A 23679-nucleotide genomic window follows, 5' to 3' on the forward strand; every position below is an offset into this window, starting at 1 on the left:
TAAATGCTTAAGTTGGTTTGTTTCAAGTAATTAACCCATTAACGACCGCCAGGACGAAAAATTTACTTTCATTTAGCAGCTGTTATTTTATATGAAAAAATAATTCAAAAAATTCAGGATAGCCCATTTCTAACGTAAAATTTATCGCTCTTTTCGATTCTGAAGTCCAAATTTAATTATAATTAAATGCTTAATATTTATAACAATTTTATTGCAAAAAAACATGATTTTCTGCAAAAAAATTTTTATTCAAAAAATATTTTGACATGGAAAACGACAGTTAATTTGCTCCGGAACCCAAAATATCGCGTCCTCGAATACCCAGCTACAAAACTATATAGTTGTGAATTTCAAAATTTAAGATGGCATACGACAAAATGGCGATTTTCCACTAAAAAAATTTTAAAAATACTATTTTGCAAAAAATAATATATTGATGAATTATTTTTATTTCTGCACTATATACTTATGTTTTTGGGTCACTAAACACGAATACGGTATAAGTTTTCAAAAATTCAAAATGGCAGATCCCATATGGCGGACAATTTTTTCAAAAACTCAATAAGTATTGGTTTTCAAGCAAATTCGGTGAATTTTAAAATTTGTAGGCTATTTCGAATCCGCCATGTCGAATTATTGAAAAGTATTTTCAGATTCGTAACCGGCGACCCCAAAAACCCCCGAGTAACAAATTTTAGATAAATCCATTGAGTTTTTGAAATAACTGTCCGCCATATTGGATCCGCCATTTTGAATTATTGAAAAGTAACTTCAGTTTCGTAACCGGCGACCCCAAAAATCCCCGAGTAACAAATTTCAGATAAATCCATTGAGTTTTTGAAAAAATTGTTCGCCATATGGGATCCGCCATTTTGAATTTTTGAAACCTTATACCGTATTCGTGTTTAGTGACCCAAAAAACATAAGTATATAGTGCAGAAATAAAAATAATTCATCAATATATTATTTTTTGCAAAATAGTATTTTTAAAATTTTTTTTAGTGGAAAATCGCCATTTTGTCGTATGCCATCTTAAATTTTGAAATTCACAACTATATAGTTTTGTAGCTGGGTATTCGAGGACGCGATATTTTGGGTTCCGGAGCAAATTAACTGTCATTTTCCATGTCAAAATATTTTTTGAATAAAAATTTTTTTGCAGAAAATCATGTTTTTTTGCAATAAAATTGTTATAAATATTAAGTATTTAATTATAATTAAATTTGGACTTCAGAATCGAAAAGAGCGATAAATTTTACGTCAGAAATGGGCTATCCTGAATTTTTTGAATTATTTTTTCATATAAAATAACAGCTGCTAAGTGAAGGTAAATTTTTCGTCCTGGCGGTCGTTAATGGGTTAAAAACATAAGAATTAATTGCTGGAGACGGGTTTGAAATAAAAATGTCACTATTAAATAGATCAATACATTTGAAGGCTTTAGAGAGTCGTAGAATCAATTTAAGGCGAAATTGATCGAATCTAGGACAGTTCCAAAAAATGTGTTCTAGATCTTCATTCAGTTAGGGTTACAAGGCCAAGATAAGGTAGCTAATCTGTTTCTGATTAGTAAAATCAAGTGTGATTTAATGCTGCTAGGATTAGGACATGATACACTTTGTAAAACACTCAAGGAGTCAGAAAAGATGGCAACTTTTTTAAAGTTATTATCTCTAATATAGTCTAGAGTAATTAGGATTGCGAAAACATCAATGGAGAAAATAGATGCGTGATTATTTATTTTCCAAGATTGTATATAATTATTGTGCTGATGGGCAAACAGAGACACATCCTGCAAGTCTGCCGTTTTCGGATTTGGAACCGTCAGTGTAGAAACACAAATAATCTTTAAAATCATTATCTAAAATATCTTTAAAGAGAAGAGAAGGGTTAACGGAATTTTGAATGATAGAACCTATGTCGGTAACTATTTGAGGTCTGAAAATATGATCACTGTAAGGAAATTCATAATAGAAGTGACGGTATGATTTATTAATAAGTTGACTAAAATCTTTAGCTCTTCGATAGGCTATTAAGAGAGTAAATATTTAAAATTCCAAAACGGTTTGATTGAGTAGCTATTTCGAGTAAATTATTAATTTTGTTTATTAAGGGGTGATTAAGGTTCGAGAGAGTTTTAATAATATATTTTTTTGCAAAAAAATCAAATCTAAATTTAAGAGGAGGTTCGCCAGATTCTGACAACATGACGTTAATGTGTGTAGACATCCTATACCCGAAGATCAATCTAATAGCTTGATTTCTAAGTTTCCCAAGTTTGGAAAACAAGGAGTGATTTTTAAAATTGAGAATGTGTGAACCATATTCTAAACAACTTCGTATCAGTGTTCTATAAATAGTAAGAATAATTAAGGGATGAGAACCCCACCAAACCCCTCTCAAAACCTTTATGACATTTAAAGTTTTACAGAGTTTTCCAAGGAGAAACTTTAAATGGCAATCCTAAGTTAATTTATAATCGAGAACAATTCCTAAAAATGTAACTTGTGTGGAGGGAAAAATGCCAAAGGGGTTACGCCACCCTGAACGCATGAAAATCGGATGGTTTTTTAGGAATTTTTTTAACAAAACTGTTAGAGGTAGGACTTATTTACATTTATTGATGCTTTAATACATATATTAAGCTTCATAAATATTTTTAAAAAATGGTTTTTAATTAAAAATGGCGGAGATATAAGTATTGGCGTGGATCAATTTTTCCGGAGCACTCCTTGATGGTGTACCTGATTGGCAGTTCAATTTTTGTCTGAAACAAGTAAAACAATATTTTTCTTAAAAAGTGACAAATTTTAAACAGAGTGACGAAGCCATAAAAAAAAAAATTTTTACGCAAATGGAAGCACTTCAAAAATTGACTTTTTTTGGGCTAAAAGTACCGTATAAAAAATTGGATAAAAAATTTTCAAATTATTCAATCGAAAAAATCCCACGTCACTCTGTGGAAAATCTATTTAGGAAGATGTATATTAATTTGCAAGTCAATCGGTTGAATTGTTTTTGAGTTATCGTGTACACCGTCTCGAAAAATGTGGTTTCGAGAAAAACTCCAAAGAAGAAAAAAATATACTTTAGTGTATTATAACTTGATAATTTTTTAACTTACTATTTAATCAGCAATTCCTGAGCCATAATACTCTTCTTCTAGAATGGAAAGAATGTTCTCTGATTCTTTTTGTTGAGCTCTTTTTAATTTTCTGGCCTCCTTTGTCGACTCCTGCGCTCTCAGGTTGGCGACGGATATTCGGTATTGGTCAATTTCTTCGCACATTCGCTGTGCATTTGGTCCGATTTTTAAATTTAACACTTCCATAATCAAGAGGAGATTTTTATGTCAATCATTAAATAGGCTGCTGGCAATCCAGGATGCAATTTCAACGATTTTTACACCGCTGGATGTCACTTTTGGCGCAAGGACCAAATCACAGAGTTAACACTTTCGTTGTTGTTTTGTGTGAATCCTCCTTAACAACATTGCAATAAATTATTGTCACTTAATTGTTCATAGATGGGTTTGATGGCATCTTGAACGACTATAGGTAGTGGAGTTTTGTGATCATAATTTTTTAAAACTCCACAAGCTTTCGCCTTTTGCCAGTTGCACCAAGAGTTTTCGCCGGGAGGGCAGAGATGATGCTGTGGCTTATTGTTGGTTGAAATTTTATGAAAAAACGTTGCCCAAATTGCATTTTTCATTTTTATAGTGCAATCAGTGTTTCGTCTAATTGCAAAGCCGTAGTATACAGTTAATTCGTCAATAAGTTTTCCAGTTAATTTTCCTCTGCCACCAAGACCTTTATTTTCCTTTTTCACTTTTCGCAGATGTGTACCCATTCTGTTGTAACGCCAAAAAGAAAAGAGAAACCCCGTTTTCTCCAAGTTCCATCTCCTGATACGGTAAGTACATCCTCAGCCTTTTCAAAACTTGCTTGTTTTTCCTCCTCAACAGCACGTTTCATTGATAGTTCACAAATTTTCTTCGCAACAACATGAATATAAGAGATTCTTTTTCAATCGCCCCAGCCAAAGTCAATGTTCTGGGATTGGCTTCATACTTTGGTAAATTGTTGTCCTATATGATAGTAATAAATCCCTAAAATATAAACTCATTAAAAAAATATTTGTAGAAAGTAGAGGGGGTTGAAGTTTTGACATTAAGGGTAACATTGCCATTTTCTAATCCCTATAACTATGACAAAAGTTAATGGATTTTAATTTATCTATAAAAAATTTTAATGCATTTTTCACGTACTTTTCAAAAATGTATACGAAATGTAAAAAAGAAATTTTGACCTCTTTTTTTTAAAAATCAACCCTTATTTTTCGATTTTCACCCCTTCGGGAATTTTTTCTTTTCATTGAAAAGCTGAGGTTTTTTCCCATGAGCTATGTAAATATGAAAATGGGACAACAATAATTTTGTGAGAAACAGAATATTAAAGTAGGCGGTGCCGATAAGGGGTATACCTGGAGATCATCTTTGAGAATTTAGGTAGGCACCGCCTAATTTAATATTATGTTTTTCACAAAATTATTGTTGTCCCACTTTCGTATTTACATAGCTCATGGGAAAAAACCTCAGCTTTCCAATAAAAAGAAAAAATTCCCGAAGGGGTGAAAATCGAAAAATAAGGGTTGATTTTAAAAAAAAAGAGGTCAAAAATTTTTTTTTTTAAATTTTGTATACATTTTTGAAAAGTACGTGAAAAATGCATTAAAATTCTTTCTAGATGAATTAAAATCCATTAACTTTTGTCATAGTTATACGGATTTGAAAATGACAATGTTACCCTTAACGTCAAAACTTCAACCCCCTCTACTTTCTACAAATATTTTTTTAATGAGTTTATATTTTAGGGATTTATTACTATCATATAGGACAAAAATTTACCAAAGTATGAAGCCAATCCCAGAACATTGACTTTTTGGGCTGGGCGATTGAAAAAGAATCTCTCATATTGGTCACTATTTTATCATAAAACGAATGGAAAATAGGTTTTGGCAAATCCATTATTCCACAAAATTTTTCAATACCTGCCAATCCTATTCCAAGCATTTTAAAAGCTAAAACAATTCTCCTGTTTATATCATACGCTTTATTGTCAATAAGAGGAGATGAATAAGCGTAAATTGGTTCACAATTCAAACATGAGATTTTCAATTTAAATCCAAGACCACGGTTCGACGTTTCAGTAAACGTAACATCACTATCACACTTTTTACACTGTACAGCACTACTGATTACAGAAAAAACTGATGTAAAGTTTAAAATCCGATAGCCGAAGGATGCATCAAGTACTATCTCTGCGTCAGCCAAGCTCTTTAGTTTTTTCGCAGATGCACTTGTGGAATGTTCTTCATTTTCCATTAAATATTTATTTAAAACATGCTTTTTCTTGGATCGACAAGGACGACCTTTATATTCTCTAGAACCTTTTCTACCCGGGCACACAGTTTTCGACATTTTTATTTAATATTAAAATTTGCGTATAAAACTCAACAATCTTTACTCTACAGCTCGGAGCCAAAGAATGACAAGTTTCTTAAGGTTAGAAACGAGTTTCTATTTCAGTGGAAGGGATACGACAATGGGTGGCGTAACCCCTCAAGGGATGAGAACCCCACCAAACCCCTCTCAAAACCTTTATGACATTTAAAGTTTTACAGAGTTTTCCAAGGAGAAACCTTAAATGGCAATGGAAAGTTAATTTATAATCGAGAACAATTCCTAAAAATGTAACTTGTGTGGAGGGAAAAATATTGGCATTATTAATTCTAAGATAAAGAGTAGGATCTTTTAAATCTATTTTTAATTTATTAAAAAGTAATAGCTTTGTTTTATCCGGGCAAATTTCTAAGCCCCTGTTAAAAAGAAATGTCGAAAAAATATTGAGAAAATCCTAAAGTATTCTTAAACATTGATGGGGATCTTTTGATCTGACGAGAATTGCAATATCGTCAGCAAATTCAGCTAGAATGCAGCCTTGGGGAAGGAGGTTGAAGAGTTTACGTGTATAAATAGAATAAAGTATTGGGCTCAAAATGCATCCTTGGGGAAGACCCACAGTACTAACTCTGAGACCTGTCAACTCACCGTTAATATTAAAATAAACATTTTTTATGTTCTAAAAACCAACTGAGTCTATTGTATACTAACTTTTACATCAGCTTAAGTAAACACGAAGCAAGAGCGATGGGCCGAAATTTACCCGGAGTAGATTTTGGAATAAAGAAAACCAAAAAGTCGTTCCAGGAAGGAGGGATATTGCCTGATAAAAGAACGTTATTACACTAGAGTCTCCGAAGAGAGGACAGAACGAGTCTTGGACCTCTCTACGGAATTCGTCCTTGACGCCGAAAATTGTAAACACTCCAGGGCCGTATATCGTATCACAGAGATGTGTTTTTTTAACAGAATACATTCTGTTACGTATGTAAAACACTACGCGAGAAAGGTACACTAAAAACAAACGCTCCTGAGTTCACGTTCCTCTTTCTGATCCCGCCCATCTCTTCCCCCCTCACTCCTTACCGCGCCGCGTCACTACTTAGTCCTCTCTTCAGAAGTCCTCTCTTGGGAGAATTCAGTGTATAAATTTCTAATAATAATGATTTTGCTTCTTTAGGAAGACACTGAATTATTTTGTTATTTACTTTATCTAATCCTGGGGAGAATTTTAGTTTAAGAGTTAATATGGCTATATTTAATTCAGAAATGTTAAAAGGTGATTCTAAGAAGTTATTTGGTTGAAAACCTTGAGGAAAATAGTCATGAAAAGCTGTCGAAGGGCACATATCATTTACTAAGTCGTGTAATTTTTTAATTGTTTCAGTATCAGCTGAACAAGAACCTGTGGAAGGTTGTGTAAATCTATTTTTTAAATATTTTACAACTCTTCATACTTTAGTGATGAAGGTGGTTCTATTGAGCGAATTGCAAAATTCACGAAAGGAATTTCTTCTAGCCTCGTTAAGGGTTCTTTTGCATTTTGCTTCGCATTTTTTATACTCTAATTAATTCTCATAATTAGAAGATTTTCTGAAGTTGACAGATGCTTCACGTCTAGCTTTAATTGCGTTATTGCACTCTTCATTCCACCAAGGTGCAGGGACAAAAGGTTTACGTCTGATTAATCTATTATTCTTATTGTTATTGGGAACCACAGAACTGCGATACGCCATCTGGTGTCGACCCACTTGCGGTAGCCATTTTTTATTTTGTCTCTGTCTAACATATGTATAATGAAGGAGACAAAACAGCAAGATGGTTGCCGCAAGTGGGTTCAGGGTTGAGTAGTTACACAAGATTTCGGATCCCAATTACCACCATTATTACTATTATTATTGGTTAAGTTAGGTTGAGAATTTTGTGGTGAAGCAGAAAGAACTGCTTCATTAATACATTCAATAAAAATTTTATAACTTGAAATTGGATTAGTTATTGGAGAAATTTTATCTGCTCTAGAAGTGAAAGAGGTTTTTAAATTTGTGGAAAAACGCCCCAATCGGTTTTTTTTAAGATTATATTTGTGTGAGTAAAATTTTGATATGGGAATTCTAACATTTAAATTGGTTACGACGGGATAGTGGTCACTTCCCATGGAATCATTCCAAACATCCTGTGCACAGTGAATAAAAAGCTGAGGACTTACAAAGGTTAGATCCAGGATCGATGGAGACTCAGTTAGTCTATTGACGTAAGTAGTTTTACCGTCATTTAAACAAATAAGGTCTAAATTTTCGAGGGCTGAGCAAAGAGTTTCACCGTTTGGACAGTTTCGAGAGCTGCCCCACATGTAATTGTGTGAATTGAAATTACCTCCAATGAAAATTCCGGATAAGTTTACTGCAAAAGCTGATTGCAAAAAATTATTCCATGTATTTTCAGAAATTCTTCTACCATCAGAAGGAACTCTATAAATATTTACAGTTAATAATTTACCTATAGATGTATCAATTAAAATAGAAAGCGTTTCCAGATTGTTTTCAATATTGAGAATATTTAAAACTCTGGTAAAGGTAATTTCCTTTCTTATTGTGATTGCTAGACCACCCCGATTAAAGTTAGGTCTATCAGATCTAATAATGTTAAAGTTGGAATTTAATGAAAATGATTTATTAGATTTTAAAAAAGTTCCACAAAGTAAAACGATATCAAAATCCATTGCACATAAGACTCGCGCGCTGCAATGGTTGGAGGTTCCAGTGTAGGCGTTTGTTTACCCGGGACTCTATAAACTGAAATTATTAAAAGTTTTCCCAAAGAAGAATCAATGGACACCGCTAGTCTCTCAAACATATCCTCCTAGGAAAAAATTGTATTAATTCTCGTAAAGACTAAATTTTTATGGATAACTATCACAAGACCAGCACCCTTATTAACGGATCTGTTTAATCTAAGAATATTAAAGTATTTAAGTGTATTAAGATTATCGCGTTTATTCGGCTTCAGGTATGTTTCGCACAGGAGGAGGACATCGAATTCGTTGGAGAGTTTTTGGATTTCGTGAGTCTTGTTAGAGACACCACGACAATTCCATTGGAGCAGATTTAATCTAGGGAGATTGGCCATCTTTTTGCAATGTAGGACCTAGTAAAAGGCGAAGGTTTTCTAAAATGTTTGTGAGAAGTGCTTGATTATGTTTTACAGTTTCAAGGGGTAAGTTGGAAGATTTATCAGAGACATGTGAAAAAGGAAAATGACTCTGTGTTTGAAGAAGAGTGAGAGTCGGATAGAGATGATGATGACTGTGTTGGTGTATTGTGTGTAATGTTTGAAAGGGCAAAGCCATTAGGCAACGGACTAGGAGAACTCTCGTTGTTCCAATTGGTTGCAAAAAAAGATGATGTGTTCTTCGTGTTTTTGGGTGATTTGTGTTCTTTGGATGTAGGAAAAATTGGAGAGGGAATTTTTTTAAGAAGATATTTGAGCAAAAGAACGTCTTTGAGAATAAGCATTGTCAGGTTGTATTGTGGAGGGTGTTGGCGAATCTCCTAAATTAGGGAAATCAGAGAAGTTGAATTTACTGGATAAATTTTTATTTGGACGAAGAATTCTTTTGGCTTCTTCAAATGACATTTTATGTGTTGTTGCGTAATATCTAATCTCCTTCTAAAATGAATATTCTTGGCACTGTCTAGATGTTGTTTTGTGCGAATCGTTGCAGTTTAAGCATTTCGCAGGTTCTAATGCGCGAGGGCAAGGATTGGATTCATCATGTTCGTTTGTACTGCCACATTGGTGACACCTAGTTTTTGACCTATAATTTTTTGTAATGTGACCAAAACGCAGACATTTTAGACACATGCTAAGGAAGGGTACATACGGTCGAACAGGACTACTTCCTGTAAAGATGGCGACGCACTTTGGAAGGGTGGTTCCCTGAAATGTCAAAAGGTCGGTGGTAGATGGTTCGTAGGTAACTTTGTTATCAACGACCTTTTTGCGGTTGAATCGCAAAGCGTTTACAATCTTGCAATCTATGTTGCTATGACCAATAATTTCCGCGTTTTCGAGTATCTCTTCACTGGATATATCAAGACCGATATTATTCACGATTCCCTGGCACGTGACAAAACTTGAAAGAATTATTGCAATTAAGCCTCTCGATTTCAGAGAAGTATCGGATACGATCTGATTTGACGCTCTACCACTGTTCATCACGACGCGAACTTTACCGCGACCGCTTGGGTGAATACTCACTACCTTACCTGGGTAAAAATTGTGCAGTATTTTACCAATTCAGACGTGATTAAGGTCCTTTGACGCATCTGATGATTTCGGATCACGTTGAATGAAAAGCGGACAACTACCTTTGTTTAAGTTTTTGTACTGCAGAAATTTACTTTCGTTAAGCGAATTATTTTTTTAGGTTTTTAATTTTTCCGCCGTTTTGTTTAGGGGGGAAGTAAATTGGTCGCTGGGAAGCTCGTGGTCGCGTAAACGTTTCAAATTATGGTCTAAATCCAGTGACGAATCTGAATTTTGACGCGATCTTATGTTTTTAATATTTTGGCGAATAGAAAGCAAACCTCTCGCAGCTCTCTCTTCCTCCGACCCAATGTCATCTGGACCAGGATTCTCGCTGAAATCCATCGGATCCTCCAAGCCAGAGGCCATGCCTCGGCTACACATGAGCAGCCCAACGACTCGCTCTAACCTAAAAAATATCTCTACAAAAAAGACGTAATGCCTGTGAACTCTGGCGGATTGTATGATGCGAATGCTCCACGAAATTGGCAAACATTCGTGGAGCACGAGATTGAAATTGAAACTTTTTCTAAAATGTATAAAAATGATGAAATTGCTAATATAATTATTAAAATCAATAAGTTTTATGCATTTTAAGATGATTATTGTTGAATAATTATAAAATTTTTATGTTTTTATTAATTTCAATTGGCGATTCAAACAGCTACACTAGCGCCACAGTTGAACTAATTTAGGCGTGACTCGCTCTAAAGCAGTCTCTGTTTTGACAGTTTATTTCAAATTATTTAATTATTCTGATATTTTTATTGCGTTTGTAAAATTATTTTTAAGCGTTAAATAAAAAAAAATAATTTAAAACACATGGAGTGCTACAGAGCGAGTCACGCCTAAATTAGTTCAACTGTGGCGCTAGTGTAGCTGTTTGAATCGCCAATATATTGCAGTTGATTGTCAACATTTGTCGATAAAGTCAATAGAGCCGCGCTTTTTAGCAGGTAGGTGGCAGCACTCTTATTTTCTTTTCTTTAAATTTTTTCTATTTTTTTTTTTATCAAAAGCAAAATTATTTGTTCAACGGAAATATTAGTAAAAAAATGTATCATTTTAAATCATAAAACTTATTGATTTTAATAATTATATTAGCAATTTCATCATTTTTATACATTTTAGATAAAGTTTCAATTTCGATCTCGTGCTCTACGAATGCTCTGCCAATTTCGTGGAGCATTCGCATCATACAATCCGCCTGGGAAGCAGGCAGTATAAATACGCTTAGAGTTTATAAGAGGAACTCAGCACTCGCTGAGATCGATAAAAAGCACCACTGAGCACAGAAAGACCTAAGAACGGTTTAAAATTTTGCAAGCGAAAGCAACACGTGCGTCAGATGTTGCTGTTCACGAGGAGCTCTACCATGATCGCAGATGTACACAAACATTCTGCGCAGACACAAAATTTTGTACACTTGTTTAGTGCGTCAGAAGATTACATTTAACACTCCTGATTGGCTCTCGGTGTAGCCAGCCTCATAATTCTATATAAATATTATCAAAATTTATTCCGATTATTTAAGAATCATCTAACTAATTGTAAGACAAATTTTTAAAATTTTATTTAAGTAGGACAAATTTCTAAAATAAATTCTTAAAGTTCCATTTTTATAATTTTTGGAAGTATGATTTAAGCAATATATTAGGATTTAAAATTTTGTTACAGTTTTTAGTTTTGACGGTAATTTGTCAACAAAATTATTTAAAAAATCGCATTTTATTAAAATAAGTCTAAAAAATCGTATTTTATAAAAAAAAATTGGAAAAAGTCGTATAATCCGAGACCTGCAATTTATATAAAATACCTTGAACTGCAGTTAGAAAATTCGCCAAGAACTGTAATAATAATATTATTCTGATTAATAATAATGATAATAATTAATAATATTATTATTACTTATAACCTCTCTATCATCAAATTGCCTTGTGCGATTTGATACATTCTCTTCTGCTATGTTATGGCTCTATATATACTTGCGCAGTAAACCATTTTTGGTTACCGCACGAAACACCTATGCAGAAAGAATCTTCCTTCACTGTCCTCACTTTCGACGACATCCCCACCACCTGAGTTACTCCTCTTGTCTCTAGTCTTCTTGCGGTGAGCAACAGTTCATTCACGAAGTAATAATAAGGAGAGTCTGTTTTAGACCGCTTTAGAGTATATTTCTAAACGTATATATAAGTGAGGAATTACCTCGCTAAGAATTGATAACCAACTGTTATACCCAAGTGAAATAAATAATTAAAATCGGTCAACCGACTCATCATATTCAATTGACTTATTAAATTTCTCGAAATCTTTGAGAGTTTTTGGATAAATTTATAAAGGTACTCATAGCTATCACCACCTGCAACTTTACGCATTCTTTTCAATGAACTTGTAAGAAGAACAATTGCCTATGTTTCCTGCTACTACACAATTAATTCAATCCTCTCAAGATCTACAAACAAACAACTCTGGAATTTTGATTTGATAATAAGTTTTAAATCTCAACTTTTGGTCAAATTGTATAGTAAGACATTTTTAACTTCAAATTGCTCACCGCAACTTGTCAACAAGGTATTGTCTATCCTTTATACTTTTAAGATTCACTTACCTTTTCTCCCTACTCCTTCTCAGTTCAATAAAGATAATTTTACTCCATTCTCCCTAAATGAATTCAACTCAGCCCTATCTCACCTCTATTCTCTCGAAACTCTTCGAAAAAATTATTCAACGAAGAATGGATCACAGGGTGGAGGCTCTTCGCCTTTTCCCTCAATGTCAGTTTGGCTTTAGAAGAGAAAGATCTACTATGGATTGCGTGGCCACTCTCGTTTCCGACATACAGAATGGATTTTCTGATTCGCTGGACACTTTAGCCAATTTAATAGATATTAAAAGGACCTTTAATACAGTTCGCCCTTCCATCCTTAACAGAATCCTTATCAACCTGGGATTCCACCCTAATATAATTAATTTTATAACTCACATTACCTCTAAAAGAAATCTCTCCTTCTCTTATGATGGAACAGAAGACAGGTTTTGTGGTGTGGGTGTTCCCCAGGGTGACGTCCTTTCTCCTTTGTTGTTTAATCTCTATCTACGGGGCATTACTGCTATTCTACCGACAAACTCAAAATATATTATGTACTTATTTATGTTGCCATAAATAAGACTTGTTGTTGTATCTTCCCAAGAAGCACGTAATATAACCTCAATATCAAGGTAATATTACATTTAAGATTCGTAATATAACGCTGTAATATTACAGTAATCTTACAGTGATCTTAAAATGTCCGCCTCAAGGTAATATTACCGGGAATATTACTGTAATATTAACGGTAATATTACAGTAATATTAAGGGTAATATTACAATAATATTACAGACTGATTTGAGTTATTCATAAAGCATAAAAAACGTAAATATATTATAAGTCAATTTGGCTTGTTGGTAAAACTCTGGACTCGTGTGCTTTGAGTTCGGGGTTCGATTCCCTGGATGGGTAGATTTTTGTCGTAAAGAAATGTTCCCATAATATTACTGTAATATTCTCTTGTAATATTACCTTAATATTACGGCATAATATTACTGTAATATTACCTTAATATTAGCGCGTAATATTACAGTAACATTACCGGTAATATTACCTTGAGGCGGACATTTTAAGATCACTGTAAGATTACTGTAATATTACAACGTTATATTACGAATCTTAAATGTAATATTACCTTGATATTGAGGTTATATTACGTGCTTCTTGGGTTCTCCAGATCAAGAACATCTTTTGAAGATTTCCGGATTCGGTTTGACAATATTTATATTAATCCTGATCCTACAATGAAGTATCTCGGTATCATATTAGATAGAAAACTCTCATGGCTACCACATATTAAATACACCGCAAAAAAAGCAATAAGATCCTTAGGCCTATAAAAAATTATTTCTAGAGTCACCTGGGGAACCTCTCCATCTCTCGCCTTGATGGTTTACAGAGGACTTGTTCGGTCCATATTGGAATGGGGATTACCCTTATTTGCTGATGCAGTCCCTACCAACCTAAAAATTCTGTACAAAATTCAAAATTCTGCCCTTAGAATCTCTTTGGGCTGCATGGGTTCTACCCCGGTGCCGATCCTTCTCTCGCAAGCTGGGGAGGCCCCGTTAGCTCTTAGAAGAGTCTTCCTATCCAACAATTTCCTCTTAAGAAACTATAAGTGAAGAGATAATCCTCTTATCCCTAAACTGCAGCTTCTTAGTGAAAAGTCCATCCTACCGAGTATCTCCCTAAACAAAACTAGATTGTCTCTATTAAACGCTTATGATCGTACGACTCCTGTCCTAAAATCTATGTCTCGAACAGTACGCCCATCATACTACGACTGGTCTTGGACAGTACTCTCCACTCCAACTAAGTGTGACCTCACTACAGGTAATCTTCTTAGAGTGGATCCTCATCCTTCCAAACTTCTCAAACTAATTATTAGAGAGAAATATCCTAACTCCACTATCATATATACAGATGGAGCTCATAACAGGAAATCTGTCCTATCTGCCTCAGCTCTCTTCGTTGAGAATACCAACTACTCGGTTGGAATTACACTTCAGTATGGTGCCTCTATACTCTCTTCAGAACTCTATGCCATCTTTAAAGCCATCATATTTGCGGAGGAAAATATTGAAGGACCGATTTTGATCGTCTCTAACTTTCTATCGGCCCTATCTAGAATTTCAAATTGCTTTGCATACAAAGAAAACCCATATCTTGTATATAGTATTCTGTCCCTCATAAATTCGATACAAACATCAGCGGATGAAAATCGAGTAAGCTTTTTATGGGTTCCGGCTCATTCGGGTCTATTCGGCAGTGACAGAGCAGACGCGATTGCTAAAATGACCAACTCTCGCCTGAACAGAATACACTTTCCTCTTCCTTCTCAGGACTGTAAGTCTGAGATACTGGATCCGGATGGTGAAGCATGGCTAACCAGTCTGTGGCCATATGTGAGCCCCGCCCAACAACAAACAAGATACTTTGCCAGAATACATTGTGATTCTCCTAGACCTTGGTTTGGGAGTGTAAACCTCCCAAGAAGACAAATAAATTTGATCACCAGACTTAGAACAGGTCATATCTGTACCGCGGAACACTTATCAAGATTCCTCATGGACGTGGCTCTGGGCTGTTCATGCGGTTCGGACTGGCGAGACTTAAACCATATTTTGTTCGATTGTCCTAATTTGGACTCAAGCAGACCGAGATTTCTTGAATTTTTGAGCACACGTTTTCCCGAACTGAACCCTAGGGACGCTCCACTTGATGTACCGATTTTTTTCCCTGACATGGAACTTGCGAGAGAATTCGGCAGGCACATTGGAACGGGAGGATCGTGATATGAGTGATGTCTCGAACCCGGGTCGTTCTTGGGCCTATTCATGTAAGTGATTCTACTGTAGGAATCAGTCACTATGAAGTTCATATTCATGTATGGCATGACCTGAGCAACGGCGGGGAATCTGGGCCTCTGTTCTGTTTTTGCGTTTCCCCGCAGAAATGACTGCCCAAGTTTCTCGCTGATGTGATAGTGTCCCTGAGTGTTGCTCCACAGGCTTGCGAATGGATTCTTAGCTCTGCGCGCGTATCAAAGTAATTGACGCACTATTAACTTCAACTTAAAGAAAGCTAGAGAGGGGGAGAAAGTTGATCACAGGTGTGCGAGTTGATTTGGACCATAAGTTGGAGCTTAATTTAAGCTTTGATTGGGTGTAAACAATATTCGCATGTAGTCGACACGTGTATTAATTTTCTTTCCTCTTCTCAAGACTTTAATTGGACAGATCGACTCACTTAATTATTTGAGACGTTTTGCCTCGCGCGATGCTTTGAACACAACCTTCCGCTCCCTCTCTAACCCTTTCCAACTCAATACCACACAAAGAGCAAAGTACTAGACGCGGACCCAGAGCTGCTATGACTCAACCCTGATGAATCCTCTCGTTACCTGGAGATTCTATCACGTCGACTGATGTAATATTTGGTTTATCAACTTTCTGACTAAAACTCTTCTTCACTCGTTTGTTTGTTCTGACAGTTGGCATCGCCTCAAGTCATTTAAGAAGAAGAAGAAGTAATAATAAGGAGACTCAACTATAATGATGTATATTATCGGAATCCGGCTAGGGTGACCGAACCATAAGTGATCTTATGCGGGATCTCATACAGGAATTTACAATAGGGTACTGTACGAAATTGTTCAGGCAATGTTACTGGAAACTATATAGTTTCCTACGTAGGATCCTACAAAGGATGTCACAACAAATGAAAATTAAAAAAATTTTGATTATTTTTTTTATTCATGTCATTGTTGCCTTGCTTGTTTTTCGATTTCTAGTATTCTGGAGAAATATTTTAAAATAAATTTGGAGGGACTGGGGATTGAACCCGGGTTCGACGCGCGCTAGCTAAAGACCCTACACACTAACCTAACCACCGACTGCCGAGAAAAGGAAAAATCTTCCTCACACTCTGCAACCTAAAGTTTCTACTTACAGAGTGTGAGGAAGATTTTTGTTTTCCTCCGCAGTCGGTAGTTTTGTTAGTGTATAGGGTCTTTAGCTAACGCGCATCGAACCCGGTTTCAATCCCCAGTACCTCCATTTTCAAATATTTCTCCAGAATACTAGAAATCGAAAAACAAGCAAGGCACAGTGGCCGATTTCCCGAAAAACCTGGCCAAAAATCGAAAAATGATACGATTTCAATCAAAATTGGTATACCCATGTTTTTTGGGCTTCTGAATTCAAATTTTACATTGGTTGTGTCAAATTCAAAATGGCGGATCCAAAGTGGCCGTTTAGATTTTAAAAAACTTTGCTGAAAATCGAAAAATGAAACGGTTTCAATCAAAATTGGTATACCCATGTTTTTTGGGCTTCTGAATTCAAATTTTACATTGGTTGTGTCAAATTCAAAATGGCGGATCCAAAATGGCCGTTTAGATTTTAAAAAACTTTGCTGAAAATCGAAAAATGATACGGTTTCAATCAAAATTGGTATACCCATGTTTTTTGGGCTTCTGAATTCAAATTTTACATTGGTTGTGTCAAATTCAAAATAGCGGATCCAAAATGGCCATTTAGATTTTAAAAAACTTTGCTAAAAATTAAAAAATGGTACGATTTTAACCAAACTTAGTATACTTACGTTTACTGGGTTTCTGAAATCAAATTTTACATTTGTTTTATCAAATTCAATATGGCGGATCCAAAATATTTGCTGGTATTATAAAATTGCGTATATGTGTTAGAGTTTATTTTTTTTAAATTACAGAATTTTAGTTTAAAGCGAATGCGAATGAAGAAAAAGTCAGTCTTTCACGTTCAGTTGCACCGCCGGCCGGTGCAACGCGCTGTCGGTAAACCGCGCTGGGTGAAATAAAAAGTGATACCAAAACTGCAGGGGCAGCTTGGGGCAGCTGATTTCAATTAAAATGAATCAAAAATATATTCTAGTTTATGATAATACCAGGTAGGGCGCGGATATCGGTGGATTTCACAACTATTTTCATGATTTACGTTGATAAAACAATACAAAAATCGTAGCCATGAATAGCGATGTTTAATGTCATTTTTTAAAAACTGTACGTTTTAAATGTGATGATAAATACATTCAACCTATTTCATACACCTTTGTTAATAATTCCCAAAAAAAGATATTCAAAAATCTGCTGTATATTAGTATATTTTCACTATTTTAACTGTGACGAAAATTTATAGTTATGAAACGTTCTGAGTAAATCTCTGGCAAAGATCACTTTTACTTGTTCACATAATAAATTGGTGATAAAAAAAGTGTAATTTTTTTCGCAAAATTATGCAGTGAACCCTCCTTTATAATATTCAATAATAAAAAGTATAAATTTCTAAAAAAAATTTTTTGACTTTTGGCCAGGTTTTTCGGGAAATCGGCCACTGTGCAAGGCAACAATGACATAATTAAAAAAAATAATCAAAACTTAATCACTTTTTTTATTTCTTGTGACATCCTTTGTAGGGTCCTACGTAGGAAACTATATAGAAAACTATAAAGTTTCCTGTAACATTGCCTGAACCAAATACTTAAAAACAATTTTACAATTGGTCAATTGGATTGAAATGTGTCGGTTTTAATTTTCTCCTTGCGAAAAAATTTACATATTATTAACTTCTGACATATTTGCTATATTTCTTGCTTCGTTCGTTGTCAGAAATGTTGTTTCTGTATTAGAAGTTGAAGCAGTGTTGACAACATTGACATGTGCGTTTTTATTCGTTGACGGCAGAGCAATTGATGCGAATTTTTCTCCTGTTTTCTTCTTAAATGACATATGGAATCCTCAATGCCTTTCGCGACTTTGTCGCTATTCCAGCCTCCCACGTGAAAAAGTTCCCGGGAGTTGATTCCCGGGAATTTCTCAGAAAAAATTCCCGCAAACTTGTTAACTCTTACGTGAAGCATTGTAGGTGTCTCTGAAACAAAAAACTTTTGTTTAAGGCGTAAAAAATTTTTGTAAGTATTTAAAAAGTTTCATTTAACACTAGGAAGTACCCAGAAGCATATTTAAAGTTTAGGTTAATCATATTTTGCATGTTAATTACTTATAGGAACCTATTCAAGGTTTCAGTCTGAGATCCAGGAAATTAATCGACATTTTCCAATGTATTAAACTGAAAAAAAATCAATAGTTGATTACTAGGATCTCTCCAGGTACTTCTCTAAAAGTTAGTTAAATTTCGATAACTTCTTCGAGGAAGAAAACCCTAAAATATGAAAGACGATCGCTACAAGAGATTTCCAGGTACCTATGATTACTCAGGGTAATTTTTCGTCAACTTCTGGAACAAGTTAACCTTAAAATGGATAAATGATCACTAGGAAGTTTCAAAATATTTTCCTAGTGTTCAGGTCGTTTTCATAAACTTTTTCAGGGAAGTTTATGTTAAACAGCTCAATCGTTTACGAGAAGCAATTATCATATTACCTAAACTCAGTCAAAATCAAATATCTACAATTAACCTTCAAATATTTGCTCCTAGGTCAATTGATTTTTATCAACTGTCTCCGTCAAATTAAATATAAATCAGTTAATTATTTATTCCATGTAATTTCAAACAAAAAGTTTTTATCATAATTAAAATTTTTTCTTCTGATTATTTATTTATCAATTTATATTTATATTTTTAATTCTTGAAAAACAACTAAAATATCTTCAAAAATATCATTGATTTTTAATTTTTATTAAACTTTTATGTACAGACATTTACTAAATTACAGAATAAAACATTTTGATTAATTTTTTTAACTATAAAACATTCTCGAAGTATTAAACATAACATACAAAAATACCAACAAAATTGTCTGAATTTGAAATTTCATAACCTAAACTTTAAATATGCTTCTGGGTACTTCCTAGTGTTAAATGAAACTTTTTAAATACTTACAAAAATTTTTTACGCCTTAAACAAAAGTTTTTTGTTTCAGAGACACCTACAATGCTTCACGTAAGGGTTAACAAGTTTGCAGGAATTTTTTCTGAGAAATTCCCGGGAGTCTCCAGGGAACTTTTTCACGTGGGCTCCATGCCTCTGCAAGCGCCTGTAACTCCGAATATTATGATAACCTAGAACAACAAACTTTTGTATTTCAAAGTTTTATTATTTATTTATTATTTTATTCGTTACGCTTTCTAAATTAAGGTTAATTGATTTATTATATTTATTAAAATTTATTGATCTATTTATTATTAATTTTAATATAAAGTTATTTATTTTACCTTCTTTACTAAATATTGACTGTCTAGAGCTTCTGTCAGAAACTTATTTACCTGTTCGGTAGTAAAAACTTTGGACTTTTTCAGGCAATAACCTTTTAAATATTTCATCAAAAACGCTATAACCTTTTTGAAGAATCCGCTGTCAACATTGTCGTTCAGTTTAACAGTTGTACGCAGCATTGAAAACTGTGACCATAGAGTTGAAGGTTTCCAAATTTTAGATTTTGCACTTAATAATGCAAGGCACACATTTTCTAAAATCGGAATTAAATATAATTATATAAATTTTTCATATTTGAAAAAATATTGTAAATTTTGTAAAGAAACCAAAAGTTGTATAACAAATCAGTTTGAATTATCAAAAGAAATAAATGTTATTTACAATAAATTATTAAAAAGTTATATAAAAGAATGATCAATAGAGGAAAAGTGTAAATTACCTGAAAGTAAATTACAGTTTTTTTGTCTTTCGCCAATCCATAAATAATTTATATGCATTATGTATTATATCTTGCACACCCGACTATTCCGCATTAAGAGCCTCGTTCTGTACTTCAGGTAGAGTTAAATTACACTGGCACACAAAAAAAAATTGATGCTCTGAGCTTTTGACCAGACTATGACTACTTTATGTTTTCGGGGTCGCTGAAACCGAATCTGAAGTCCGTTTAATCCCATCACCCTAGGGTTTTGAAATAACCCCCCAAAAACCCCAATTTTGAGATTTTTTGGGGGTTATTTCAAAACCCTGACGAGATAGGGTTAAATAGACATCATATTCGCATTCAGCGACCTCAAAAACATAAAGTAGTCATGATAAGACTTGGGGATAAAATTTTTTCTTGATTTCAAAAATTTGGGGTCAAATTTTGGTGTTTTTTGAAGTTTTCTCAAAACCCTAGGGTGATGGGGTTAAACGGACTTCAGATTTGGTTTCAGCGACCCCGAAAACATAAAGTAGTCATAGTCTGGTCAAAAGCTCAGAGCATCAATTTTTTTTGTGTGCCAGTGTTATCTATTAAATCACTAATATCGTCATCGATATCAAAGTCCATCTTGTCACAAAAATTAAAACAAAAAACTATAACAAAACTGTCAACACTATTTTTTGTACTAAGCAACACTATGGTCGTTTTCGTGAATTAGTGTGAGCACACTCAGAGTTAAAACAGTTATGTATTTTTACGTGAAAATTACAGGAAAAATATAGCGAACGTGATTCAGATCGATTTACATAACGTTGTCAAGGAAAAATCAAAAATATTGAAAAAGCGTTTAATCCTCTTAGCGCACACACTATTTGACCAAGACAGTTCATATTTGGTATACATGCGTATTTTTGCGTGTAGATTACAGGAAAAATATAGCGAGCTCGATAAGAGTTAATGATCATATTGTTTTTAAGGAAAACTCATATTTTTAGAAAAAATCATGGATTTTTCGAATAAAAAAAGAAGAAAATTTTATCTTAAGGGATTCAAATTTATACATTTTTACGTATTTTCACGTGTTGATTACAAAAAAATATAGCGAAAACAATTGGAGTTGATTATCATAGCGTTATCAATGAAAAACTGATAATTTTCGATCTATGTGATTTCATGCTCCCATTACAGGAAAAATGAAGCAAAATTGGAATTTTTCCATCGGCCTTCACACTTTAACCCCCTTAAATTTTACGTTTAAGGGTACGGAACCCTCAATTTTAATGCGAGTGTAACTCGCACTTGTCCGATTTTTTTTTGATTTTTTTAAATTACAAAGAAAGCTAATCCAGCGTGCAGTCAAATCAGATCACTCAAATCAAAGAAAAGCTAAAAAAATATTACGATTTACTTTCCCCACGCTCGGCCGAGGAGTTAATAAATGTTCAACTTCCCAATACTTTTCTAACTAAGAAAGTTGCACTATTAAAGCAGGCGTTGGAGAAAATACTTTGTTCATCGTCCACGTGTACGGTGTGAGGGATTCGACTATTTTGGATAGCTGTAAATGGTTTGAAAACGAGGTTTTTGCATGCACGTATAAAGAAAAAATTTGTTTTGTGATTGATGTAAACCTTAATAGCACTGATCACTTTCTCAATATTGCCTTCTTGTTTTTTGAAATGATGGTAAGCGATAGAAACTTTTATATCATTTTTTTAACAATTTATCGATAAATTTTCACTCTAAGCGAAGCTAAGCGAAGTTAAGCGATTTCTAAGCGAAATCGCTCAAAATACGCTTGAACCAATCCGCCAGGGCATGTACATTTTTTTGCACCAGATGTGGAACATGTTCTTGTACATGTTCATTTATGTTTTTTAAATTAAAAATTAAAAAACTTTAAAGGCAACGCAGGAGTTTTCTTTAGCCTTTACAGCTGCGCAATAATTTTTAGCATGCATAAGTGAAGAGTATTAATAATTATATCTTATTAAAATTTTAAATTTTTTCAAAAACATTTTTAAACAAATGTTCTTGAACAAGAACATAAATGTGTTCATGTAAAAGTAGTTGTACATGAAACCTGCACAAAAAATATGTACAAGAACATGTTCATTTTCTTGTACAAGTTTTTTCAGACGGGAAACATAGACGAATACTTATATAACTCTATGTATATATAAATTCCGTTTTCATGAACTATAAAATAAGTTTAGTTTTTTTTAAAATCATTTCACTTGTTTCATTTGCTCTTAAACAACGACAAGGTTTATGTGAATCTTGTGAAACGGGACACCCCTTAACTACTTCGGTTTTGTCTATCCACTCATTCAAAGTTAAAAATAAAGTATTTGATATGATTACTTGTTTTACTTTCAGAATGTTATTTATAAAAATAGTTGCACCCATTGAAGCGTAACATGCTGGTGGAATACACATTAATATCATGTCAATGTTACCAAAAACTTTTATCACTCCTGCAATCTAATTTTACTAATGTGTAGAATATATTAAACATAACTGTTATTAAATTTAATATTACCTGAACTACTATAAATGAAAAAATAATAACAAAAAATAAAGATTTAGTCAAAATGTTTATCCACTTGAAATTATATTGATATTGTCCTGTTAGAATTATAACATATCTGATAATGTTGTAATATGGATTCTTTATTATGTCCATTTCTTCTGTATTTGCTCAGTATCAGCAAAAATGTATGTAAGTATTAGTCTCGTTTGCATTCACCCTAAATCCTCCTTCGAATCTATAGTGAGTATTTAAATATTTATGTTTACGCAAAGTACTTTCTAAGAACTGTTAGTCGTACCTATAATTATAATAATTGCCCTTTCTACGATTTATGTGAAATGTGGACAGTATCTGTAATTAAAATAATGATAGAGTGAAAGGTTTAAACTTTGAACAGTAAAAGTTAATCAATAAGGAATAAGCTTTTCTATTTTATATTAAAGACTTGGTTTGCATTTATGATTGTAATACACTATTGCAGTTGAAATTAACAATACCACGAGAATAAAAAAAGTTTTCTGTTTAGCAATATTTTATGAAAAATTTTGCATTTACCTTACTATTAATATTATACTACTCGTATACCTTATTGTTATAGTATTAATTTGGTCTGACTTTTTGTATTGAATCATAATAGTTTTTTAATCTTCTTTATAAATTATAAGTTGAAAATAGTTCTTTTCTTCACCATGTACACACTTGTAAGAATTATACAAAATATTAAATTATTTATTTTCTTCAATTAACCCCAATCATACCCAGTGGGCACCAAGATGCCTTTACAATAAATTTAGAACGTTTTAAAATGTCCTAGGACATTACGACAATGTTCCGAAAACATAAAAATGCGATTTAAACACAGTAAAAACTCGGGATTAAAATGAAATGACCACCACTGGTAGCGGAGAAGTGCCCGGTTGAAAAAACATGTACAGGATCGTGTAAACGATCTTGCGTGTTCATTCACCAGGTCATGTACAAGAGCAGCAAGTGAACATGTAAAAAAAATTGGAACAACGATCTTATACTAGAACATGTACAAGAACATGCACATGTTTATTCATTGTAACTAAAGAAATCAAGTTTACGAATCCATGCTCGTGTACTTGTATAAGATCGTGCGTAAATTCGTGTATATGAT

The 23679-nt window shown here is 33.6% G+C and overlaps 2 protein-coding genes across 5 annotated transcripts in view; both read right to left on the reverse strand.

Moving 5' to 3' along the window:
• LOC127278969 (odorant receptor 22c-like) overlaps positions 1–22872 on the reverse strand; it is a 32030-nt gene extending 9158 nt beyond the window's left edge. For 2 of the 4 annotated variants that reach the window (XR_007842571.1, XR_007842570.1), the window contains exons 1-2: positions 22548–22872; positions 22370–22489 (exon numbers count right to left, since the gene is read on the reverse strand). Coding sequence is in view for 2 of the 4 variants with exons in the window: in XM_051300969.1 (XP_051156926.1) it covers positions 22370–22489; positions 22548–22691 (264 nt within the window). In the remaining 2 variants the exon portion in view is untranslated. The remainder of the gene's footprint in view (positions 1–22369; positions 22490–22547) is intronic. The other 2 variants (XM_051300969.1, XM_051300968.1) reach the window with 2 other exon arrangements.
• On the reverse strand, positions 19386–20121 carry LOC127278975 (uncharacterized). Its single transcript, XM_051300987.1, has 2 exons — positions 20018–20121; positions 19386–19831 (listed from the first exon to the last, which is right to left on the reverse strand). Exons 1-2 carry the CDS (start codon positions 20073–20075, stop codon positions 19569–19571), a joined length of 321 nt encoding a protein of 106 aa, XP_051156944.1. The 5' UTR covers positions 20076–20121; the 3' UTR covers positions 19386–19568.
• Positions 22873–23679: the final 807 nt, after the last annotated feature.

The sequence above is a fragment of the Leptopilina boulardi genome, unplaced genomic scaffold (genome assembly GCF_019393585.1).
Source record: "Leptopilina boulardi isolate dan_hultmark-lab unplaced genomic scaffold, ZJU_Lbou_2.1 LbouV2_213, whole genome shotgun sequence".
NCBI lineage: Eukaryota > Metazoa > Arthropoda > Insecta > Hymenoptera > Figitidae > Leptopilina > Leptopilina boulardi.